Source organism: Staurois parvus, unplaced genomic scaffold, assembly GCF_062004578.1.
Source record: "Staurois parvus isolate SC_StPar_1 unplaced genomic scaffold, SC_StPar_1.0 ptg000894l, whole genome shotgun sequence".
NCBI classification, from domain to species: Eukaryota; Metazoa; Chordata; class Amphibia; order Anura; family Ranidae; genus Staurois; species Staurois parvus.
In genome coordinates, this window is record NW_028318690.1 from 2,203,240 (window position 1) to 2,229,877 (window position 26,638).

A 26,638-nucleotide genomic window follows, 5' to 3' on the forward strand; every position below is an offset into this window, starting at 1 on the left:
CAGGAGAGAAGTGTCAGAATAGGCTTGGGAGTCAGGTGGTTAAGAGGTCTGGATGTGGGAGGTAGATCGTAGTCAAAATGTTGAAGATGGCCATTCAAAGTGCTTACTCGTGTGCCTTCATAGTTCTAAGGTAAACATGCATACAGTTTGCAGCAAAGAAAATCTGCCATGATAGAATAGAACCGGACATAGCAAACTTGTTGTCATGATAGAATAGAACCGGACATAGCAAACTTGTTGTCATGATAGAATAGAACCGGACATAGCAAACTTGTTGTCATGATAGGAGAATAGAACCGGACATAGCAAACTTGTCATGATAGAATAGAAACGGACATAGCAAACTTGTCATGATAGAATAGAACCGGACATAGCAAACTTGTCATGATAGGAGAATAGAACCGGACATAGCAAACTTGTCATGATAGAATAGAAACGGACATAGCAAACTTGTGGAAGGTGTAACTATTACCTCTCCTTTAACCACTAGCCTACAAGGCACTTATACCCCCTTCCTGCCCAGGCCAATTTACAGCTTTCAGCGCTGTCACACTTTGAATGACAATTGTGCGGTCATGCAACACTGTACCCATATGAAATTTTTATCATTTTTTTGAGACAGATAGAGCTTTCTTTTGGTGGTATTTAATCACCTCTGGGTTTTTTATTTGTTGCTAAAACAAACCAAAAACCACTGAAAATTTTGGGGGAAAAAAAGTTTCTTAGTTTTTGTTAAAACATTTTGTAAATAAGTTCTTTTTCTCCTTCACTGATATGCGCTAATGAGGTTGCAGTGGTGGGCACTGATAGGCTGCACTGATGAGAAGGCATTGATAGGCAGCACTGTTAGGCGGCACTGATAGGCAGCTCAGATGGGCACTGATATGTGGCATTGACGAGCACTGACACAAGGCACTGATGGACACCGACATGTGGCACTGCTGGGGCTACACTGATCATCAGTGTTACCACTAGCAGTAGGTTAGACCCCATGTCAGTATGGAAATGTGTAGTTTACTTGAAAGCATCAACTCTCCCACCAAATGTTACAAGTTTATCTACACATCAAATGATAATACAACGGAGTACAAGAAAGTCTCATTAGAAAATATATATTTATTCATGCTATATGTGCATTTAACATTGCAGTGAATAAGGGTACAGCTACACACCTAGGTCATCACTGTTATAATGAAGTACAATGGTTTTCCCAAAGGGACATAAGATACATGGGACAATCTGGCCATATTGGTCAGTATGGCTTGAAAAGGCAATGCGCTCTATTTATTGAAGAGACAGATTTTGTCATTCTAAAAATTCTGTGGAAAAAAAAAAACAAACAAAAAAAAAAAACAACAGATTTTTGGATAAGGCAATTTTTTTTTTTTTTTTTTTAAATATACCACAAAGGGCCACAACGACCCAATTGCTCTACATATTGACACTTTTCAGATCCAGTAGTAGACAAGATATTTCTTTAACTTTCATACATAAAGGATTCCACTCATCCTGCTTTCATAGTATGGATCCTACTGGCCAGTAATTGCTAGCAGCAGACGTCTGTAGTCTCCACTTGTATCACCCTGGATCATGGAAGAAAGACTCTTTTGGTACATCTGTGCAAAACCTTGTTTGATCTGTACAAGATCAATCTGAAATTGTGAAAACTAGGTTAGTAAATGTAAATAAAACACAAAGAACAAATGTTGTTTTTTTTTTTTTAAAGGACAGAAAGAGGGAGTGTCATTAGGAGCTTTCAGGTAATGTAACTGGATAAATATGATGCTCTAAGCCTGGAGTGCACTGGGGATCTGAGTATGGAGTACATCTGAAGATTGCCTGCCCATATACAGCACAAAAGGAGCAGGAAAAAGGGGACACCGCTTTAAACCATTGTTTTTATCACCTTCCCAAAAGCTTTTATTTAGCAACCACTGCAGGTTTTAGGTAGGTGTGTGTACCACATGCAGGATTTGCACAAAACTGCCATGTATTTGTACAAAGAGGACTTGTTTAGCCTCAAGGTAAAGCTTGGGTTCAGCAGGGGAGCTCAACCTTTTGAAGAGCGAGGGCCACTTAATTTGGTAACATGTGGCGGCCCACAATGAAGTGGTTCAGAATTTTGAATCCATCTTGAATAGCATAATGAACATTTTCCTCCTGCAACCGTCAAAGGCCAGCAGGAGGGAGAAGAGAAGCAGCTTTAAGTGGTTACAGAAGGAGAATGGAGAGGATAAGTTCCAGTATATGCTGCCTGAGGAAGTGTAAAACAGAATGAGACAGACGGGCCATTCTTACCCCTAGTGCTACACCAGTGGTTGGGCGCTGGGCTTTACAGTAGGATTTCTACCTAAAAATTTGACAGTTATATGACCAAGAATCTACTGTGTACTCAAACCCTCAATGATATCCATGTTTACCCATCTGACCAGCACTGCTATCACACAGTATCATGACCATGGCAGGAACATCATTGAGAGACTGCATAACAAGTTTAACTTCTGACAGGGCAGCAAATGTTAGACAGGCCTATTCCAGTGTGAAAGGATAGCTAAAGTGTTAGGAACCCTTCACATCTTTCGAATTTGCTGCATTGCATCAAATGGAACTCATTCATTCTAAAGGACTGCCAACACATTGCAAGAGACAAAATAAAAAAAATACCCTACACTGTTATTAATCACTTGCCCTCCAGAGGATTTACCCCCTTTCCTGACCAGGCCATTTTTTGCATTACGGTGCTGCTTTACTTTAACTGACAATTGCGCAGTCATGCAACGCTGCACCCAAATTAAATCTATGTCCTTTTTCCCTCCAAAAATAGAGCTCTCTTTCGGTGGTATTTGAGTGTCTGCGGTTTTATTTTTTTGCGCTATAAAACAAAAAAAGACTGACAATTTTGAGAAAAACACAATATTTTTGACTTTTTGCTATTAACCATTTCAATACCGTGCAATTTTACACCTTCCTGCCCAGGCCATTTTTCAGGTTTCAGCGCTCTCACACTTTGAATGACAATTGCGCGGTCATACAACATTGTACCCAAACTAAAATGTTATCATTTTCTTCACACAACTAGAACTTTCTTTTGGTGGTATTTAATCACCGCTGGGGTTTTTATTTTTTGCTAAACAAAAAAAGACCAAAAATTTTGGGAAAAAAACAAAACACGTTTTTCTTTGTTTCTGTTATAAAAGTTTACAAATAAATAATTGTTCTTCATAAATTTAGGCCGAGATGTATTCTGCTACATGTCTTTGGTGAAAATAACCCAAATTAGGATGTATTATTTAGTTTGTAGGAAAGTTATAGAGTTCACAAACTATGGTATAGATCTGAATATTGATCAGTCCTGAAGTACTGACAGCCAATCTAATTTCTAGAGGTCCAAGAATGTCAGAATAGTACAGATATCCCCAAATGACCCCTTTTTGCAAAGTAGACAGTCCGACGTATTTCATAAGAGGCATGGCGAGTTTTTTGAAGTTGTATTTTTTTTGTCATAATTTTTCGGAAAATGAAAAAATTTAAAAATCTATTTTCACTATTTATTTTTTTTTTACATACTGTCACCAGTGCAGTACAGCGTCATCATATAACTGGCATGGCAGTGAACAGGGATACTGACTGGTGACAGTATGAAAAAAAAATATATTTTTTTTATTATTTTTAATTTTTTATTACATTTTTTAAATTTTTTTTCATATTTTACTATGACCAAAGTAGTACAGTGTTACCATAGTAACATTGTACTACTTTGGGGAAGTGATCAGTATTTTTTTTTTTTTTTAACACACAATTTGCTTATAGCAAATAATTACTTTGCTATAAGCAAGCATTTACCTGAATGAAATCGATTCATTCAGCTTTTTTTTTGTGCTTAGCTGTGATTTGGTCACAGCTAATCACATGACATGTGCATGTGATTAGCTATGACCATTCACAGCTAGGCACTAGTATACAATGGATGGAATGAAGCCATCCATTGTATACAACTGTCATGTGACCTGCTGTGATTGGTCACAGCAGGTCACATGGTACCTGCAACGGGGGGCCGGTACTCAGATCTGTCATCGGCCGTGTCCAAGGTACGCGGCCGGTGACAGATCGCGCTGCTGCGCCGCTCAGCATTAGCGCAAACTGCGCATGTGCGGGAGCACGCCAAATGGCGTGCACCCGGAATACAGCAGCACATTTGAAGCCGCCAAACGGCCATTGGCCGGGCGGCTAATGGTTAAACATGTCTAATAAAAAAATTTTAATAAATCAAATTTCGGCATAAATTTAGAGCAAAATGTATTCTGCTACATGTCTTTGCTAAAAAAAAAAAAAAAAAAAAAAAAAAAAGGGATGGCTACTGATCAGAGCTGTAATTCCTAAACCCTTCCTCCAATTTGGATGTACATACCCTCAAATTAAACCTGAGAGTGTGCACTTTCAGCCCATATCCATTATATAACTATAGATTGAATATGTTAACTAGTAATGGCAGCGATTAGCAACTTATAGCGGGACTGCGATGGGCATTCTGACGGGGGGGGACTGACTTGGTGTCACTGACACCAATACAGTGATCAGTGCTAATAAGCACGAACACTGTACTAATGGCACTGGGCAGGAAGGGGCTAACTGCACAGTTTACTGTGAGGCTGTGTGTGCTTTCCACTCTGCTATGCAGAGCCATACAAAAGCAGTGTGCAAGAGGTGACGAGGGATATAACTGTATTGTTTACATACAGTTCTCTACCCCATAGGTAATACTCTGCAATCACCGAGTGTCGGTGATTGACAGCCGAGGCCACGAAGGGCAGCAAAGGTAAGGCGTGTGCGTGGCTCGCACCCCCTACCCGGAAATGCAAAATCACTTATATGTACATAAACAATGTTGCGCACCCCTGCCGCCCTGTAGCAGCATTTCTGCTATAGGGTGGCGGGAAAGCGGTTAGACTCAGCAGTGTTGCAATGTAGAAATGCTTTAGTGGGTACAGGAGATTTTCAGAATGATGCAAGGTGCATTACAGAAAAGTCAGCCTTGGGCTCAAACAATTAAAGTACAGCTATGACTCTTCAGTCTTAAATTATAAGCCCAATCATGACATTCTATTTAACATTTATGTATCACTAAGCATTTATACACAGTACTTAAGTGCAGGTTATTTCCTTCCTAGTTAGGCATTTAAACTTTTATAAATCGTCAAAATAAAGAGCATTCCTCTGTATGGAAGAAGAAAAGTATACCTCGCTTCGAGTAACCACAATTCGAATCAAAGTGGAATCATCTGTACCAGCTCCCTTCATGGCCTTGTAAAGTCTTTCTGCAAAATAGGCTGGACGGTTCATAGCACACAGTACTGTAAGAAGAAATCAGCATATTACTCATAGGATCAATTCACCTTGACCATGCTATATAAACCAGAACGGCGATAATTTGAGCACTAGGTAAAGTGCTCTGCTTACACTGGCCTGTACCATTATTACAATGTGTGGGATATCTACCACTGTGAAAACACGTCATTGCCTTTATTGTGTCATTTTCAGACAGACTAGAGCTCATACTTACAGATTGCCTTTAGTCCATCTTCTATGTAGCCAGAAAATTCACGGCCGATGACGCTTAGCAAGTCCCGCTTTGAAATCTATAAATGACCAAGGAGGACATTTATTAATGGTGTCACAAAATATTTTTTTTCAGATTGGAGAAAAAAAAACTATTAGAAACAAAAATCCTAGCAGGTTTGGATATGTATTCCCTCTCCAGGGTTTAAAGGGTATCTAAACCAAAGATCAAAATTTGCAGCTACCCATCTGTGTTCCAGTTCATACAGAACTCTGCTATTCAGGTTGGACCAGTGTGTCTGGGGATTCCTTAGGAGGTTATCAGTCCAGAGCTGAGGCTGTGTTCCTGTCCCTGTTGCTAAAACTCACCACTGAAAGTACATAGCAGGCATTCAGGTAAAAAACCTTAAGCATGTACAACCACTACACTTAAAAACAAATAGTCTTACGATGGAGAAAAGGTGCATAAACTTGAATCTGTAATTTGCCCTTTTTAATATAATAAAAAAATGTAGGTCTAACTTTGTGTTTACTAACATTGTTCAGGAATGAAATAAGCAGGTAGTTTTGTTTTTACCTTCAGCCCTGCATGCAAGCAGCAGCTCTCTCCTCTCGGGTAGAAGCATTTAGGTGGCAGCGCTGCCATTGATTGCTTCCACACAGTGTCAGTGTCTCCCCTCTGTGCTACAGCCATGAAGTCTTTGAACATGTGTGATGGGAGGACACAAGCATCCAACAGCCCTGGCAGTGTTAAATGCTACAGTTCAAAGTAACTGCTGAGTGTAGTAGTCAAGTCGGAGAACTATAGCGAATTGTGGGAATCTAACACTCCCAGAAATGGCAAATGCATCCAACTGACAGGAGCTGTAGGTCACCAGAGGTAAGTATACTTCTCTTGCAAAAAGCTGGCATTGGGGATTACGGATAGGCCAGACAAGGTTGATTTAACACATGGAATTCTTTCCTGATCTCTAGTTGCAATCTGATAAATTCCTGAACTTTCCGCACAGTATTTTTATACATGTAGCTGACCCTTTATACTTTGTTCTTTAAGGGACAATACTTCTAGGTCTTTATTTTTAAAATCTGTTAAGAGGCAGTTCTAGTAGAAGATAATTGCAAGGGGTGCTCTTGTAAACTGAGCTTACATTCAACTTGTACCAAGAGAGAGGATGGGGTGGCATTCATCCTTACCTTCCAAATGACCACTTGCCTGGCAGTCCAGGCTTCAGTATTCATTCAGTGGCAACACAACTTCTGTCTGCTTATTTTTTATTTATTTATTACAGGTACTTATATAGTGCCATCAATTTACGCATTCACATCAGTCCCTAACCCTCAAGGGGTGCACAATCTACAGTCCCTAACTCACATTCATACATACTAATGCCAATTTAGACAGGATCCAATTAACCAGCACGTCTTTGCAGTGTGGAAGGAAACCAGAGTACCCGGAGTAAACCCACGCAGGCACAGGGAAAATGTAAACTCTACGCAGGTGGTGCCATGGTTGGGATTCAAACCAATGACCCTAGTACTGCCAGGTGGAAGTGCTAACCACTTAGCCACTGTGCTTACATGGTCCAGGACAGTACATCTGAAAGTATTAACCTCTGTTCTAAAAATCCTGTCCAAATGACTAACTACTGCAGCCTCCATATTCTCAATGCAGGCTCTCTTTACAACTAGTGATAACAAAGAGATATGGCGCCTTTCCTCCAAGGCTAAAATTACTACCTGTGCAAAACCATACCATTAACTAGGAGCACCACTAGGTGCTCTTAAAGGGGCATCTACAAAAAAGCACTTGCTCTTAAAAGGGGCAGCTACAACAATATTGCAACGCACCGATATGGTGCAGGTGTACATAGGGCTCACTATATTTGTATTTCACTTTTGGTAATATGTGAATGGCATTATGGTTCTGCACAGGCAGTAATTTTGCTTGGAGGAAAGGTGCAATAGCTTTCATTTTTTATTTGGTTCATGGTATTTGGAGAGTGTATGCGCCCACTTTTAGTTTCACTTTAAAACTAGTGGTTTGCCATTAAATCTTCTCATGTGGGCAATTTATATGTAGTTATTTCACACCTGATATTAGCAAAGGTGGTTTGATTACCTAATTTAACTACAGATAATCCTTCCTAGTATGTAATGTCCTTGGTTTCAATTTAGTTTCTCTTCTCAGCATTCTTTCCTATATTTTCTTTCCTATCCTTTTGGTGAACTGGTGTATCATCATCCACAGCCTTCAGACTGACAATTTTGCCTCTACACAGAGCACAGTCCCTTTTAATACAAGATAATGTCTTGGTAGCTGCTGCAGAGTATATTAAGTATACAGTGACGGAAATAAGTATTTGATCCCGTGCTGATTTTGAATGTTTGCCCACTCACAAAGAAAGGATCAGTCTAAAAATCATATGGTAGATGTATTGTAACCCAGACAGAATAGCAACAAAACATTCAAAAGAAATGCATGTTTAACATATTATGCACTGATTTGCATGTTCATGAGGGCAATTAGTAAAATTTGATCCCCTATCATTCAGCAGGATTTCTGGCTACCAGGTGTCTTTCATACAGGTAACAAGCTGAGATTAGAAGCAGTCTCTTAAAGGGAGTGCTGCTAATCTCATTTTGTTACCTGTATAAAGGACACCTGTCCACAGAAGCAATCAAACAATCAGATTCCAAACTCTCCACCATGGCAAAGACCAAAGAACTGTCCAAGGATGTCAGGGACAAGATTGTAGACCTACACAAGGCTGGGCTACAAAACTATCGCCAAGCAGCTTGGTGAGAAGGTGACAACAGTTGGTGCAATCATTCGCAAATGGAAGAAACACAAAACAACTGTCAGTCTCCCTAGGTCTGGTGCACCATGCAAGATCTCACCTCGTGGAGTGTCAATGACCATGAGAACAGTGAGGAATCATCCCAGAACAACACGTGAGGATCTTGTCAATGATCTCCAGGCAGCTGGGACCACAGTCGCCAAGAAAACAATTGGTAAAAGACTGCCTATGACCCCAAGAACACCATCCCAACTGTCAAACATGGTGGTGGAAACATTCTGCTTTGGGGGTGTTTTTCTGCTAAGAGGACAGGACAACTGCACCGCATCAAAGGGACGATGGATGGGGCAATGTACCATCAAATCTTGGGTGAGAACCTTCTTCCCTCATCCAGGGCATTGAAAATGTGTCGTGGATGGGTGTTCCAGCATGACAATGACCCAAAACACACGGCCAAGGCAACAAAGGAGTGGCTCAAGAAGAAGCACATTAAGGTCCTGGAGTGGCCTAGCCAGTCTCCAGACCTTAATCCGATTGAAAATCTGTGAGATACCTGAAAAGTTTGAGTTGCCAAATGTCAGCCACCAAACCTTAATGACTTGGAGAGGATCTGCTAAGAGGAGTGGGCCAAAATCCCTCCTGCGATGTGTGCAAACCTGGTGGCCAACTACAGGAAACGTCTGAGGATCAAATACCTATTTCCCTCATGACCATACAAATCAGAGCATAATTTGTTAGACATGCATTTCTTTTGAATTTTTTGTTGCTATTCTGTCTCTGTGTTACAATAAACCTACCATTCGATTTTTAGACCAATCATTTCTTTGTGAGTGGGCAAACATTCAAAATCAGCAGGGGATCAAATACTTATTTCCTTCACTGTATTTTATCTTTTCCACATTGCCTCTATACATCAGTTACCCATAGCTTTAATTTTTATAACTTGGTGCAAACAGCAAGCAAAATAGATTGGCTTTACACAGCTCAGTAATATGGTATTATGCCTCTTCCAGGTCACAGCAGGGACTAGCAATGGCAAGAATTTAACATACAGTGTTCAGCATAATTGAGTACACCCCTTTTTGAAAAAGTAAGATTTAATCAATCTCAATGAACACAAGAACAATTTCCAAAATTGACATACGTTTTATAGAACATTTGTTTAGCTCATTATATGAAAGTAAGGTTATTATAACAGATTACAAAATCTTCAGCTTTACTCAAATTAGTTGATGCAAAAATGAATACACCCCACAACAAAAGTAAACATGGAATGGAATGAACAAGTTGGCTACATATTGCAACATCTATCTTTTTCCATTCTTCAAGAAGGATCTCGTTTAGAGCCTGGATATTGGATGGAGAGTGATGCTCAACTTTTCTCTTTAGAATTCCCCATAGGTGTTCAATTGGATTCTGCTCAGGAGACATACTTGACCACTGAATCACTTTCACCCTGTTCTTCAGAAATAAAAAAGTGGCCTTAGATGTGTTTTTTGGATCATTATCATGTTGGAAAAAGTGCATGACGACCAAGGGCACGAAGTGATGGATCTTCTCTATCTGTGAATTCATGATACCATCAGTGAAATGCAGCTCCCAGACACCAGCAGTACACCACATTTCACTGTAGGCACCAAGCAATTTTCTTTGTACTCCTCACCTTTGCGACGCCATACAGTTTTGAAGCCATCAGTTCTAAAAACATTTATCTTGGTCCCATCACTCCAGAGTACAGAGTCCCAGTAGTTGTCTTTTTCAGCATGGGCCCTGGAAAATTCTTGGCGGGCTTTTTTGTGCATGGGCTTTAGAAGAGGCTTCTTTCATAAACAACACCTATGCATGCCATTTCTCTGCACTGTACACTGTGTTGTATCACTGGAAACAATCACCCCAGTTTGGCTTTCTACTTCTTTAGATAACTGCAGTGAACTTGCATGGTGATTTTCTTCAAACCTTCTCATCAGATGCTCCTGTCAAGGTGTTAACCGTGGGCGGCCTGGACATCTCTATGAGATCTTTGCTAAATTTTTGTATAACTTTTGCTACAGTATTCTGAGTGATAAGTAAAGCTTTGCTGATCTTCTTGTGGCCTTCACCTTTTTTGTGTAAAGAAAATTTTCTCAGGCCTTGTGACATTTCTCTTCCATGTGCTGCGATTGCTGACAGTATGAAATGGGAAGGGGTTTTCTTTGTTAAGTAACGCCCTTTTGTAAATCAACTGTGTGCTAGACACCTGTTTAATGAATAATTAGACCCACCTGTAGTTGAATTCTTGTTAATTTGGATTTTGTTGTCTAAAATTTAGCTTTGCTCCTAAGACTTTCCTTGGGGTGTATTCATTTTTGCAACACGGTCTTGAATGAATTTGTTGGAAAAAATACTTTTTTGTGAGTGCAAATTAACAAATCTTGCTTGCAATCAATGGCCCACATTTGTGGGAGTATTTTGTAGTATAGTGTCCCCATAGAAAATGTTGATTCTGAAAGGAAAGTAAAGGTTTTCTGCCAAATGTGTACTCATTTATGCTGAGCACTGTACATCTGTATTCTATGTGAAATGAGTAATTGACAAACTGTAGACATTTTACCTAGTATTCACATAATACAAAAATCACTATGAACTTTGAAAAAACACAACACAATAAAAAAAGACCATAGAATTCTGAGATGCAGACAGCACAACTGTTTAGCAACAAAGCTTAATACATACACATGAAACAACTTGTAAGGTGATCAACTTTCCTGTAATTGTGAAATAATTGCAGTAGAAAAAAAAGGCATATAGCTAAAAAGTCAAAGTATAAAGACTACACAAAGAAATATGAAGAATTAGACTGTGGCCACAAATTCTAAAGGCTGGACCCATTACTTTACACTCCTTACCCTGGCATAAGCCTCGGCAACCGCTTTCAGCTGTGGATAGCTTCGACTTGCCAGCACCAAATTAAAGGCGGACTCATCTGTTCCCAACTTTCCTTCACCGGCCTGATAGAGGCGCTGGGCATCAGATTCAGCTTGCTGCATGTTCACACTGGTATTTTCATCCCGATTGCCCTGAGGAAAGCAGATGCACTTTCAGCATTTAGCAACCCTCAAAGACAAACTAGGTTACCACAAAATGTCCTATAGTTAATATGCAATAGACAGAATTCCAAGAGGCCCTCTCTAGTTCAAGAGTATATCAGATAGGAAATCAATAGTACTTTATGTATCATGGTTTAAATGTCGCTGCAGCTATGGAAGTTATCACAGAACAACTTAATTTTTACATGACAGTCTACATTTAAAAGTGATGTGAATAGTTCATAGAATTTAAGTCACATTTAACCACTTGAGTACCTACCTGTATATGCCCCCTCCTTACCAGGCTATTTTTCAGTTTCCAGTGCCATGTTAGTTTGACAAATACTCTGCCACCCAACAATATCCAAATAACATTTTTGTCGGTTTTTGAGATGGACCAAGCTATTTTTGGAGGCATTTAGTAATCACTGGGTTTTTACTATATAGAAAAAAAAGGGGGTGGGGACGACTTAAAATTGTTTTCCTACCTTTGTCCATTTTTTTTTTTAGTGTCCCCAAAAATGTCCCCATTTTGGAAAGTAGGCACCAACAGGAGAGAACAGGGTGAGCAATGGAATATCTGTGGGTTCTGCTTCTTTATGCACCAATCAGAGATCCGTGGGCAGGGAGGTGACCCAAATATTCAGCAAGAGACTATTGTCTATGCCCCATTACTCCTTGGTTTTAAAAATTGTCTTCACACTATGAATTACTATTGAAGCCTATGGAGCGGTATTACTGTGACTAACTCACAGTGAATCTAATAAGGAATCTTAATTGTGATAAAACGTCTACCAGAGGTCCTGAGTGTGGTTTTATCTAAATATTGTGTTCTGTCACCACTCCAAGTGTTTTTTGCATAGCTGCCTGGGACCATTTGTAGACTTTATCCATTTAGTCACGTATGACTTCTTGAACTTTGCGCTTGGGATTTTATGTTGTTGTCAAGCCAAAGGAATAGCAACCAGAAATATGTTCCATGTCAGAACTAAAGGATTAGCCCAGATGGGTCCAAACACACACCAAAAATGCAAAGCACTAAGTCTCCCAATGTGAACTGCCATAGCCAAAAATCAGACTTTTGATTGTACTCAAGGCCAAATCGTGGTCATCTCCATTGGAGAATGCCAGGATATGTCCCATGACATACAAGGATAAAGTCCATTAGCCTTACACCAGTTAAAAACCAAAGACTTCCAGGTCCTGTGGTAAATCTTCCTCAAAGTCTCCTTTCTAGCCTTTAACAGGTTAAGAATGACTAAACAGAATCAGTGACATGCGTCTCTTAGGGCCTTGGCTTCAACAGTCATGCCATTAAAGCCAAAGGGTATAAAATGGACAGGAGGTTGGGTCAATCCGGAAATGTCCATGGCTCGTCCACTAACAAGTTTGTTGGAGTACTAAATTTTCCTGGGCCAGGCTTGGGTGATCAGAATCACCAGGATACCTTCCACTTGAATCCTGCAAAGTAGACAAGGTAGAAAGACAGCATCCGCCATGAATGCTTGGAGGTTCCTGATCCTGCATATGAATCTGTTCAGCTTTGCACTGAACCTGGATGCCAGAAGATCCACATCCATTGTTCCCTACCTTCTACAGAGTTCTTCAAACACTTATGGGTGAAGAGCCCACTCCCTTGAAGTCAGTCACTGATAGTGGAGAAAGTCCGCCAGACAAATTTTTCATGCCAGGAAAGTGTGATATGAAGATACCCTGTGTCCTCTGATGTGTTAATAAGAAATACTTGTTTGCAAGTACATCATCTCCATATACAGTATGTATTTCAACTGTGTATTTAGTGGTTTGCGTAGAATGCCACATTAAATCACTGCTTTAAAATAAGCTCTACTGTAACACTTAATGCTCTAAATAATTTGTGACAACAAGCAATCAGCTAACCTGGCACATAGACACAAGCAGTCTTTCAAAGTGGCCAGAGGTGTCAGATCGGATATCCTTTTCAATGTCCCGTCCAAACTCTGACTTGTAGGTTGCTACTATGTTTCTTATTTCAGCATTGGTCCTGGAGCACAGGATCTCAATCAACACCTTCTCCTTTGTTCCTGCACCCTAGAGGAAAAATTAAGAACATTAAGGCATTATGTTAAAGTGCATCTTGGAGAGGGGGGAGGGAAGAAAAAAAAGTCTCCAGAATTACAATGTGTGTTTGGAAGATGGCAGAAGTGTCATAACTGACTGGTGTATTAAGCTGCTTGCATGTAGTTTCCCCCACACAAAAACCAAAAATGTTTATTATAGAGTTTGGGATAGTTCTATACTATACAATGTCAGTTCTGGATATAGGAAATGGAGCCATCTTATGGCTGCATAGAAGGAGGGGGAAAAAAAGGAGTATAAATAGTTTGATTTTGGATTGCAAACACCATCAATTCCTCTACATGCAAATTTATCAGTTCATAATATTAAAGGGGGAAAAAAATGAACCCCTTTGTCCCTTATGTTTTTAGCTTCTTTCAAACACACCCTGGCTAAGCCTGTCAATGTTTGCTATGCACCATTTCATCATCCCCCCAACCACCACTGAATTCAACTATTCATGAACCTACATTCAATGCTGCAGTCTTATTAAAACACTGAAATACCTTCATGGCATGATGCAAACTCCAAGCATCATAGTATGTTGGAGGCATAAACAGCGCAAGGATGAGTTCTTCAACATTTCCACTTAATTCAGACTTCAGATCTTTAATCAAATCCTTTAAATAATTGAAAAAAAAAAAGTTTAAAATAATTTAAACGGTTCCTGTAAATACAAATAAGACACAGTTTATAAACTTGTAAGTTTAAAAAAACTTGCTTGGATTGTCATTTTGAAAAGGCCTTTTATTGGGACTGTAACTGTTAAGGTCCACAGTACCTAAACAGAAGGTTGTGTGCGCTTTAATATCATGCACCACTTAGATTACATAATACACATCTGCCTACTTTCCTTGCAGCAATATAGCGCTGAATTCTACTAAGTGCCAGTTTAACACCCCAAGCAGGACTCTTGGCTGCAAAAAAAGTCGACTTTATTGGACCCAAACCAGGTTAGCAAAATGAAACTACCAATGGGGGGGGAAAAAAAAAAAAAAATTTTTCCAAGGGTCCCTCTGCTCTTTTTTCCTTAGTGGAAACCTGTATATAGGACCTTGCCTTTAAAAGGATAAGTTCACCTTTACAGAAAAAATAATAAATGCACATTTTTCTGCCGGTAACAAAAATGTGCATTTATTATTTTTTGTGTTAGGAGCCTCTAAAGCATTGCACCAGCAATCAGCAGTTCACTGATGCCATGCAAGTCTCCTGCAGACTGTCATCCCAGACAAACAAGCTGATACTTCTGACAGAAAGAATCAATGAATTACCTCGGCGCTCACAGCACCGTTGTAGTCCATTGAGGACTACAAGCTGAAAGCCAACAAGGCTGTAGTCCATTCAATCACACAGCACTGTGAATGAATGAAGTGGACGTGTGGGCGATGATTTTAAAAAGTGGCAGCTAGTATGGGGAACTTCTCCCAGTACTTCTTTCATAGGGACAGGGGGCAGCGGGTGGCAGCTGCAGGATCGGAAACGTGTTACATGTTCCACCACGACAAACTGAGCCGGAAGTGGGAGTGGTTACCTGTCAAAACCAACCAACCCAAAAGGTGCCAAATGTGGCAGCGGAGAGGGCGAGAGGAGGCAGATAAGACTAGCTTCCACTTGGGTGGAACTCCACTTTAAGTAGATGGCAGTGACTGGACTCTTAACAGATTAATGACAGTGATATCAGGGTCTGGTTGCTAGGGTGTGTGTACAAGCTTCTACGGGGTGAGGTGTGTGTGGAAGCACTACACACAGCTGTATAAAAAAAGCTTGTAGTTTGCGCCCTGTCATTTAGCAGTACATCAAAAGGTCTTGCTCACATTATGCCATTACATATTTTCAGCAACGTGTAAGATTCGGTACTGAATGCACCAAGCTTACAAAATTCTTAAGGCCAGGTTGACAGTCTTTGCATCAGTCTATGGGAACACAAAAACAGCTAACAGCATATCAAAAATATAACCAAGTAATTCAGAATGATCTGAAAAGCATCTCAAACTGATGAAAAAAAAACGCTACATTTACCTAATGAAAGTAGCCCACTTGCCCACATTTAGAGAATGCCAGACACCGGGTTAGGATCACATCACATACACACATTTTATATATATATATATATATATATATATATATATATATATATATATATATATATGAATGAAGAAAAAAAACACAATTTTTTCTTGTGTGTATGTACACACACACACACAGAAAAATTGTGTTTTTTTCTTCATTCATTGGTATGTGTGCTTGTCAGTACACATTGATGCAATAAAACTTACCTTGCCATAAGCAGTTTTAAATGCAGCCTTAATTTTCTGTCTCTGGTCAGCGGAACGATTAGCAACAACATCAATTATTGCTTGCTCATCGGTTCCTGCAAAAAAACAAAACAAAATCAGTACTTTGATCAGCTGCTAGGAGCTGCCATATTGTATGCACAGAAGTTCAGGTCTCCAGCTGTCCAACCACTAAATCACCAGGGTTCAAATTCTAGTACAGCAGCAACCAATTTTTATTTAAAAAAAAAAAAAAAAAAAATTAAAGATGCATACCAAACCCCTTCATGGCTTTTCTCAGCTTTTCCGCATCTGCCAGTGCATCAAAATTTGCTGCAGCTTTGATGGTGCCCTGGGTCGCAGTCATGGCTGCTGCAAAAGGCTGCAAAACAATGAACAACAATTGAAATCCCTTACAAGAACAAACAGACGAGTGAAAATATGGGAGTCAGGAGACTCAGACATTAAGGGCCCATTCACACCAGAAACGGCAAATAACTGCACATTTTTGACTACATGCATTTGAATTGCACTTTACGCGCGCTTGCTGTGTGTTTGATGCGCATTTGCATGCGTTTTGCACTGCATTTATCATGCATTTTAGGCTTGGCTTACTTCTATTTCCTTTGAGGTCCCTATTTCTTCATAGTTTGTAGAGAAGCATGTGCCATCATTGGTACAGGCAGAAGGGGAGTCCATGTGATCACTGCACTCTGTTCTTGAAGACTTTATGACTGATATGGCTATCCTGATAAACACATGCCGTAATCAACTTACCAGTGTTCTCATTTCTGTCTGTTTCTTCATACTCCGGGTAAATCCTTGCTGTAATTTTCTCCTAGATCTGCTTTTTTCTTCTGTTGTCCTTATAATGCTTATGTCTGGAGTCATAGTGCACAGGGTACTCCAGAACCATTGTGATGAAGTACTCTACATCTATGACTCACCTGTATGCCATTATGGCTCTACACTGGCTTTCCACAATCCCCACATACACCGATCCAGGAAGTGGAATGGGGAGGGACAGGTTTAATATTCAGTAAAATATTTTTTTTTTGTGCCTAAAAATGCTCTCTATTTTTAAACTGCGCTACACTGCACTGATGTGAACTATGCCTATAGGATTATAACTGGGTATGCAGTTGGAGTGCATTCCAAAATTCAGTTACCTGCATCCTACTGTGTTGGGTGTGAAAGGGCCCTTACTGTGAAACGTTAAATGAGAACACTTCCATATAGTTTTATGCTATAATGGATTCACACAAATAACATTAAAAAAAGCAAAAACTCCTAAGCATAGCTCTCTTAGGACTGTTTTTCAAGCAACTCCATTTTATTCTGTATACTTGTGTCAATTATTTTGGGTTATGAAAAGTCATTGTGCAGTGGACATCCCTTGAATAACACAAGGGAAAAAAAAAATGGACACAGGTTAGGCTGGGTACACAGGCCGAATATCGGCCGGTTCAATAGAAAGTGGCTGTGTATGCACAGCGTCCTTTCCAACAGAAGCCAGTCTGACGACCAGCCTTTGTCGAAGAGACGCGCTAGAAAACCAGGATTTGATCAGCACTCGCAGGCAATTGCTGATCATTGTGTTCTGGCATTGGGGGGAGTACCCCTGTCAAAGGCACAGCGGTGGAGTTTGCTGCACTAACACTGCGAATTAGTGTGGAGATCTGCCTTTTTTTTTTTTTTTTGGATATGTGTGTACCAGACATTACTGTTTGCTATGTAGGTCTTGCTATACTGGTGAAGAACTTTGCCAAGCAATAAACAAAAATTGTGCAGAGACTCTAAACTATGCCCACTCGGCTCTGGGGTTACTCCACTTTCTGTATTATACTGGGTTCCATTGGGACACTTCTTAACTTGAGACAATCTTATTGAAGAGAGTAGAATACTTTTGCAGCCCCTGACATTTGCATTCAGTTTGTGGTGTCGACCTTCAAAGGCCTTTTCTTTTTATTTTAAGTTAACATAAAAGATGATATCTAGATAAGAAATCTATACTGACTGGAAGAGGGAGCACCAGCACTAAAAGAATCTCTGTTTGCTGCAGCACATCATTTGCCAAGTACCATGCTGTCACTAGAACAGACTAGAGGAATCCTCTCCTTAGCCCGGTTCACATATGCAAATTGTATGCGTTTTGAACCAAATCTGATTTGAATGACATACAAACCAAACCAGCTTTCTATGGAGCCGGTTCACATATGTGCAGGCCGGCCACAGTGCGATTTTAAAAAGAGTCAGGTATGATTTTCAGTCCGGTTCAGGTGCAGTTTCCAGTGTCGTACACTTTAAAAAATTCACACGTGAACTGCTGAACGAAAATCACACTGGACTCAACAAATCACACAAACTGGCCCCGCACATTTGTGAACCCAGTCTAAGTCTGTTGCTGCCCTCTTCTCCGTACAATCACAGGCTGGGGCAGGTAGGTGACCAGGCTGAACAGCTTCACTGCACCAAAGAAGTGTCAGGTCACCAAATTTACTCTGCTCGCTGTATGAACTACAGAAATACCATGAATGGATGGACTGAAAAAAAATATTTAACAGGTAAAACCAATGCCATATATGCATTTCCACCACGTATTTAGTGGTTTGCCTGGAGTTCAGCTTTAAAGAAATATCCACAAAACAGCAGACAACCCAGTTATCCCCATTTCACCTACCACATGAAGCCTTTACACATCTACTGCTCAGGATTAAATGAAAGGTGTTATGAGCAGACAAATGCTACTAGGCCATGACGTGTTGGTCTAATATCATCATCACCCTCAAACAGAACAGCAGTGTTGCAAAAAGGGAACCTAAAAAACTTTTGGTCAATTTTAGAGCATATATAAAAAGGTGAAATGGTTTGTTTTAGTTTTGGATTGAGTACGCAGGCTAGAACCCCAGTCAGGTTTTTATTCCCATCTGTGTTCCCACTGTGTAGATTCAGGCTACTGGTTACAGGAGAAAACTTTAACAGTGATGGAAAAATGTTAAATGCTACAAGTTTACAGTTGTACCTAGAACAGGAGACCAGAGAACATAATCAACAAGGACACCTGTTCTAGTTTGACAACTATCATGGGAGTTCTCCTCACTTCATACAGATGCCAAGGGCTGTAAAATCCGTGGTTTTACTGCTCCATTGCTGCCAACCTGAATCCTAACACATGCAACATTTTTAACTCTGGCTGAAAGTGATTTCAATGGAGCCATGCGCTGGGCTCTCTGTTGCAGCAGTCTCGCGATTGCCATTCAGCAATAAAAAAAATAACACAATGAATAAACACACACACGTCAGGAGGTGGTGGTGGACGTAGTGCCTCCTAAAACGCCTGTTATTCACTGGAAGTGAAAGGAAATGACCCTTAAGGAACACAGCAAAAATTACTTAATAGGGGGTTTAACCCATCCTTACAAACTTAAAAAAAAAAATAATAATAATAATATTGTGGCTATGCATGCACTACACAGTACTTCTCCATTTTCACTCATCAGTTTACTTTCCTTTCATCTTCTGAACTAGTAAGAGAGTCCTATAGTGTCCAACAACAAGCTCCATTTTAGGGATTGCCAGCACTCTGTGAAATCTTTGCAATTAGTACTCTATTGATAGCATAAACTATGAATATGATCCTATTACTGTTACTGTCCAGTAAAAGCAATCCAAGCAGCTTTACAGGCACCCAATAACTTTTACAGCACTCTGATAAAATGGCTGCACAAATATTGTGTGAAAAAAAATTCCAAAAGCTATCATTTTATTTTCCAGGGCCTCTGCTTTCAGACAATAAAATATGTCATGTTTGGAGATTCCAAGTAATTTTTAGAAAAAAAAAAAAAAAAAAAAATCCTTTTTTTTTTTTTTAACAGGTATGTTAAAATTGCCCTGGTAGGCGGGCAGTTAAAAAAATAAATGCACCACATCAGGTTTACAGAATAACACTCCCCCTTCAAAATGTCAAGAAATGTTTATGGGTGATGTCTGTTGAGCATGCATAGAATGATATTGGAGATCTGTGTAATACACCTTAGCGAACACAGCACACACTCATGCAATCACCTTGCTCCAACAAGCTTTATGCCAGGGTAACACAGGATAAAGCATCGCAGTGTAAGCAGGTATATGGTAAAGGCAACATAAGGCAGAATTAGGGCAGCAAAAAAAGAATTAAAATATATTCAGTATGAACAGACATTTGTTAGGATGGCAATATATACTAGTTTTACACAAAGCCACATATTTTAGTAAAGGAGTTGTTTAGGTAGCACAATACAAGTACGCTTTTACTATCCTGGGTAGCAAAATAAAATTGTGTGCTACAGGGGAGCAGAGCTCCAGGCAAAAGGAAAATACTATATGACTAAATTATGAATTTATTTTAAAATTCATGTCACAATTTCCAGTTTTAAAATTGCTGGCTTGATTACTCAAAACCTCTATCCCCAAGGAAAAGAAGTCAGGCTAAGAGTGGATGCACCTACATTGTGTGCAAGCTGGGTTCTCCTGTATTGCACATTGTCATTCTTACATGTTTCAGGAACAAGCTAGGGAAGCGTTTACAGGAGCAGAATGGATTAGGAGCGTCAGAACACTTGCACAGTCTTTGTTATACCAATGTGCATGCTGGAGTGGCGACACACAAAGCAGCTCAACTAGCTTCCTGCTCTGAATAGCGACATGATCCTCTAACAATATGGTGTGCAATAGATGTGGAAATCCCAGCAGTGGCTGAACATTTATACCGTATCTTGCACCATCAGCACATAGCAGGCAATTCCAGTTGCCTGCTTGGCAGCTATCTTTTTGGTCCAAGTACCTCTGGTGACCAGAAAGCCTGCTAATCTGACAGAGATGATACTTCCAATAAAAATGTGTTGAAAGCCTGACTCTGCCCCCTACCAACTTCTGAGCTTTACTACCGACCATGTAAGCCACTAATAATGGGAGAATAATGAGACTAGGAAAACAGAAGGGGCAGGGGCCAGGCTCCTAACCCATCTCAGAAAGTATTTGCATATCAGTGCATTTGGGGTGTTTAAATTAAAAGTTGACCTGGCCACGTGCCCTCAGGAGGTGCCAGCTACTGCAGACAGTGCAAAATTTGTAACATTTTAGTTCAGGTGAAAACCTAAAATTATTTTTAAGTTGATGATGTACCTGCATCTGATTTGATATCTGTACGTAGGTAATGCCCTGCACAGCAGAGTTCATAGTAGGAGAGAGAGGGGAAGCATTTTAAAAAAGTCAGGGTCTGCTTCACTGCACAGTGCTGTCCACCTAACCCTGAAAACCTCCTGACAAATGTGCTGCTGGTAATGCTCCTGCCTTACTCAGTCACAGATGGACAATACAGACAGTCTAGTACTTGGATCCCAACTACACTGTGGCCTGTAGAAAGGTCTATGGGAGTGCTGTAGCTGGTTTTGCTATCTGGTGGGGTGCCTAAATCACAAGACTGACTAAACGGAATTGCTAATCTTTTGGCAAGCAAGGCTGTTCACATATATGCTGTGCATTTAACATTTTGCCTGGCGCTCCACTTTAATAAAACTTGTTATAGAATAAAATAAAAAAACATGCAATATTTTTATGTGCACAGAGCAGTTCACATCAATGCATAACATACCTGATACTGCATGCTGACCTACAATATAATAGTCACATTTTTTTTTAAAGCAATAGATATGTATATTACCCTTGTTACAGTTCTATTATGGAGCTATAGATCTAGGTTTCACAAAACAATATAATCAGTTGTCTGTTATCATTTGTCTTTACTCCTCCATTAGTCTCCCCCTCCCCCTTCTGTGGAAACAGAAGATCACACAAGCAATACTGATTTCTATAGTGGTCATGTATAACAAAAAAACTGAAATATGCTTGACAATTTCTCATTTGCTGCTCTTTGAAGCTCGTTCACAATTTGTTTTCTGTTGTATTCATTTCAAGTAGCAATCCACTAAATTATGAACTGGGATTTGGAAACCAGTTATTATACAGTATATTCCATATTATAAGTAATACTGTGTCATTACTGCACAGCCAACACATACAATGTTTCTTTTCCAAATATAAAAAAAAAATGCCCAACTGGTCAAAAATAACAGTTTTTGCATTGGAATCTGCATCGCATTGCACCTCTTCCTCCAGCCCCAGGTCTGTAATGAGGCAAGGACCTTCAGTTATGGTGCTGGAGGAAGTAATGCACTACAGATGCAGTGACATCACCGCACGCGTGCGCCATTAAGATCTACCAAATCCTGTGCAGTGATGGCAGATAGGACTCTCTCCAATCGTGGGTCTCTGGGCCTAAATATGGGTGTAATGTGAAGCATGGTCCCAAAAAGGTGGAATTTAGCTCACCACACACATAATCCTGTTGCACAATTTTTGTATAATCAACTTTAGTTTTACCAAAATTATGTAATACAATATGAGGATCTACATAAACTAATTAATATGTATCCAATCAAGCAGGAACCTCGCACTACATAATTAATGGTAGATCCAAAGGAGATTGTACAGTCAGATGTAATGTGCGGCTTGGTTTAGGTAGTGCTGTTATGGAAGGACATGCTACTCTGCAGAGACAGGACAGTAAATACACTTACTGCAGGCTGATGTCCAGGTGCGGGTCCTGCTGGCTGATGTCCAGGTGCAGGTCCTGTTGGATATCCCCCTGATCACACAAATTCAAAGTAAAGAAAATTAGGATACAATATATACAGTGATGTCCCTAAAAGAAAACCTGGAAAATCATTTTCTTTCCTGCTAAAACCCAGCATTTACCACTAGAACTGGAGAGGTTTAGTTTAGTCTACAGTGGAGGCTAATCAGAACACCTGTAAATAAGCAAACAATATTAGGGAAGATTTACTAAAACTGGAGCACTCAGAATCTGGTACAGCTGTGCATAGTAATCAGTAAGTCAAATACGCAAGTATAGTATAGCAAGCCAGTCCGCTTCTAACTTCAGCTTGTTTAATTAAGCTTTGACTTTAAAACCTGGAAGCCGATTGGTTTCTATGCAGAGCTGCACCAGATTTTGCACCATGCAGTTTTGGTTTCTATGCACAGCTGCACCAGATTTTGCACCATGCAGTTTTGGTTTCTATGCACAGCTGCACCAGATTTTGCACCATGCAGTTTTGGTTTCTATGCAGAGCTGCACCTGATTTTGCACCATGCAGCTTTGGTTTCTATGCAGAGCTGCATCAGATTTTGCACCATGCAGTTTTGGTTTCTATGCAGAGCTGCATCAATAACCTTGTGTTTACATATCAGAGTGCAAGAGGACACCAGTCTCATTGAATCTCATCCAGAGAATCTCAGATTTCCAATGCAATGGACCATTGATTCTTTATCCACCATCTCTTAAAATGCCTCAGATGGGTAAGCAAGGACCTACTGTGTGCTTTGGGAAAAAGTTTTGATAGTGACAAAACAAGGGATCTTCGCCACTGCAGAAAATCTTAAAGTGGGCATAAACTCCCTTTTGTGCTTTGTACCTACAGGTAAACCTATAATAAGGCTTACATGTAGGCATCATAAATATCTCCTAAAACATGCACGGTTTAGGAGATATTTACCTGAGTAGCTGCCAGCGACATCACCAGCACATGCACTTTGAAGGAAAGGCATACCTGTGCTGTTCCTTCAGAGCCCATGTGTAAACAGTGTGTACTGCATACATGGCGGGAGTGACGTCAACGAAGCCAGAGAACCCAGTAGGAAGACTGGGTGAAGATGGATTCACTGTCAGAAGACATGGGGTGCCGCTGGAAAGATACGTTTCACAGGTAAGACTGTCATAATGTGCTAGTATGCAGTGCATACTTGTACATTATGACTTTACCCAGCGGGGGAATTCCCCCCCCTTTTTCAGCAGTGGATTACTACTGCATTCCCGCCACCCTATAGCACAATTACTGCTACGAGGCTGCGCAAAATCACACACACACACACACACTTTGCATTTTCAGGCAGGGCACGCACCCTGCCCTATCCGTGCTGCCACTAGCAGCTACGACTGTCAATCAGCAGGTCCCAGCCGGAGATTTCCCGCTGGCACCTGGCGATCGCCGATGAACACTGACAGAGGAGAGGTCTGTATGTAAGCAATACAGATCTCTCCCCTGTCAGCTCCAGCATGCTGCTTTGTTTTGCTCTGCACAGCAGAGCAATAAAAAGCAGCGTGCTTACACAGTAAAGCACACACATTAAAACAGCACACAGTTAACCCTTTGATCGCCCCAGATGTTAACCCCTTCCTGCCCAGTGTCATTAGTACAGTGTCAGTGCTTTTTTTTCCTAGCACTGATCACTGTATTAGTGTCACTAGGGATGTAAGTTGCAGTTAGTCAGTGTCAGTTAGTGTCAGAATGTCTGCCGCAGTCCCACTATAAGTTGCTAATCGCCACCATTACTAGTATAAAATTTTTTTTAAAAATTACAGTATATATTACACACACCCCGCCATTTGTAGACGCTATAACTTTCACGTAAACTAATTTACATGTATTGGGATTTTTTTTTAGCAAAGACAGGTAACAGAATACATTATGGCCTAAATTTAAGAAATTAGATTTTTTTAAAAATTTTTACTGGATATGTTTTATAGCAAAAAGTCAAAAATAAGGGATTTTTTAAAAATTGTCAGTCTCTTGTTTATGGCGCAAAAAATAAAAACCGCAGAGGCAATCAAATACCACCAAAAGAAAGTTCTATTTGTGTGAAAAAAAGGACATGAATTTCATTTAGGTATAAATGGCCTGGTCATGAAGGGGAGTAAATCCTCTGGAGGGCAAGTGGTTAAAAGGAAGGGATTTGGAAAAAAAACAAAAACCACAAAACAAAAAAAAAAAAAACACAAAAATAGTCTTAACCCTTTCACTACCATTGACATATGTCAACTGTTGGCGGCGCAGCAGGGGGTCTTATAACTCTTCCCTGCTGCTCTAGAAAAAACATCATATAAATGTCACAAGCCAACTGTCGTTTCCATGGGCCACTGGAATTTGCATCAGCCCCCCCATGTATCCCAGTCTCCACTATCCCTCCAGCTGGCCTGGGACCCATATAGTAGGTGTTGTCAAGTAGGGGGGAGGCAGACCCAGCAAATGTCTGTTCGCTGACCTCTTCTAGCTAGTAAGATCCTGGGTGCAACTTCTGGTTTTTGCTGTCCTGGCTGCTGTGAAGAAGATAGCGGAGTGCGATCTGTGCTCTATTAGTTTCAGTGGAGTGCTGGGGAGACATTAGGGGTCCAATAGACCTGTCACTATACACCTTTGGCGATTTTGGGCACTGAAGTTTGTCAGTTTCACTGGTGCTCGCAATTTTAAGACTTTGCATGTTTGGGATCTATTCTATTCACTACCACACTTTTCACCAAAACTGGGTAATATGTGTTTGTGTGCACTAAAATTGCTGTGCAGCTCAGTGTACATCCAACACAAGACTGTGACCTACCACCATTTTATTCTCCAGGGTCTCTACTGTCAGAAAATCTATATGCAATTTGGGGGATTTAAAGTGTTACTAAACCCAGGACCCTTCATTCACTATATCTGGTCTCCCACAGTACACAGAACATAGAAGAGTAATTATTTTAGTAAATATAAACTGCTAAATACCTCTTCTTATCAGCAGTTAGAGCAATCTTGTAACTTCTATCGGTGTGCAGCAAAGCAAATGTTAAAGCTTGTAGGAGTTTTCATTCTGCTCTAAGAGGATGCAGAACCCTGACCTGTCTGGGCAGTGCTGATTGGCTTTGTGCTGATCACATGCACTCGCTCAAAAAAAAACAAACAAAAAACAAAACAAAAAAAAAACAAAAAAAACCACACCTCTGCACATGCTCAGTTTGGTGTGTATTGCTAGAGTGACTCCACAAGATATATCTTATCAGGAGATAAGAGTGGGACACTGGAAGAAGGGGAAAAAATCTGAGAAAAAAGGATTTTACTGCTGTGCATTCAGTAACACTAACTAATCGTCAGGGAAGTAGAGGTATTTGAAAAAGAAAAAAAAAAATTTCTACTGGTCCTGTCTATAATATTTGATATACTAGTCCCCTTACCTGGTGCGCCTCCCCCATAGCTCTGAGCAGCAGGTTGCTGGTATCCTCCATATCCTGGAGCCCCACCAGGTGGTGCACCATACCCACCGGCTGCAGGGACACCACCTGGTGGAGCACTGTATCCTCCAGCCCCATACTGTCCTCCTGCTGGCGCTCCAAATCCGCCAGGTGGGGCACCGAAACCAGGTCCACCATAGCCAGGGGCTCCACCTGGTGGTCCATAACCAGGCGCACCGGGAGGAGCTCCATATCCTGCACCTTGACCTGGGGCTCCATATCCAGGACCTAAAGATGGGGGGGATTGGGTAGGGAGAGAGAAGTAGATCAGGTTAAAATATCATGGGTAAAATAAGGAAAAGAGCACAAATAATAGCACACTCTGACAGTTTACTTTTTACACAGGAAAAACCAATCTGTGTACTCTTTTTTTACAGGGATAATGGGGTACAACCAACGTACTAAGCATATGCATACATACCACAAAAAGAATAGGACACAATTACTAGAAAACCCATTGCAATTAACAGATCACAAACCAGGGCAAGTTAAGCTGGGCACATGAAAAAAAAGAATCACACAAATGTGGTTGCCTTCAGTGAAAACCACATGCCAGAAAGCAATTCCAAAAAACAGGCAGCCAAAATTCTCTCCTGCCTCCCAAGTATCCATACTGGTCAATGATTTGGCCGAGGAACAAGTATTAAACAGCCAGGTGGCAGAAGGGGTAGTAGAAAACTTGAATAATTTAGGCTGCCTAGATATCTA

The 26,638-nt window shown here is 40.4% G+C and overlaps 1 protein-coding gene across 2 annotated transcripts in view; it reads right to left on the reverse strand.

Annotated features, from left to right (window-relative positions):
* Positions 1-1,096: 1,096 nt before the first annotated feature.
* ANXA7 (annexin A7) overlaps positions 1,097-26,638 on the reverse strand; it is a 54,659-nt gene continuing 29,117 nt past the window's right edge. The window contains exons 4-14 of one of the 2 annotated variants that reach the window (XM_089656205.1): positions 25,874-26,158; positions 22,407-22,474; positions 21,422-21,439; positions 16,066-16,171; positions 15,793-15,887; positions 14,023-14,136; positions 13,319-13,489; positions 11,240-11,410; positions 5,561-5,636; positions 5,239-5,351; positions 1,097-1,652 (exon numbers count right to left, since the gene is read on the reverse strand). In XM_089656205.1, coding sequence (XP_089512331.1) covers positions 1,530-1,652; positions 5,239-5,351; positions 5,561-5,636; positions 11,240-11,410; positions 13,319-13,489; positions 14,023-14,136; positions 15,793-15,887; positions 16,066-16,171; positions 21,422-21,439; positions 22,407-22,474; positions 25,874-26,158 — 1,340 coding nt within the window. In that variant the 3' untranslated portion in view covers positions 1,097-1,529. The remainder of the gene's footprint in view (positions 1,653-5,238; positions 5,352-5,560; positions 5,637-11,239; positions 11,411-13,318; positions 13,490-14,022; positions 14,137-15,792; positions 15,888-16,065; positions 16,172-21,421; positions 21,440-22,406; positions 22,475-25,873; positions 26,159-26,638) is intronic. The other variant, XM_089656206.1, reaches the window with a different exon arrangement.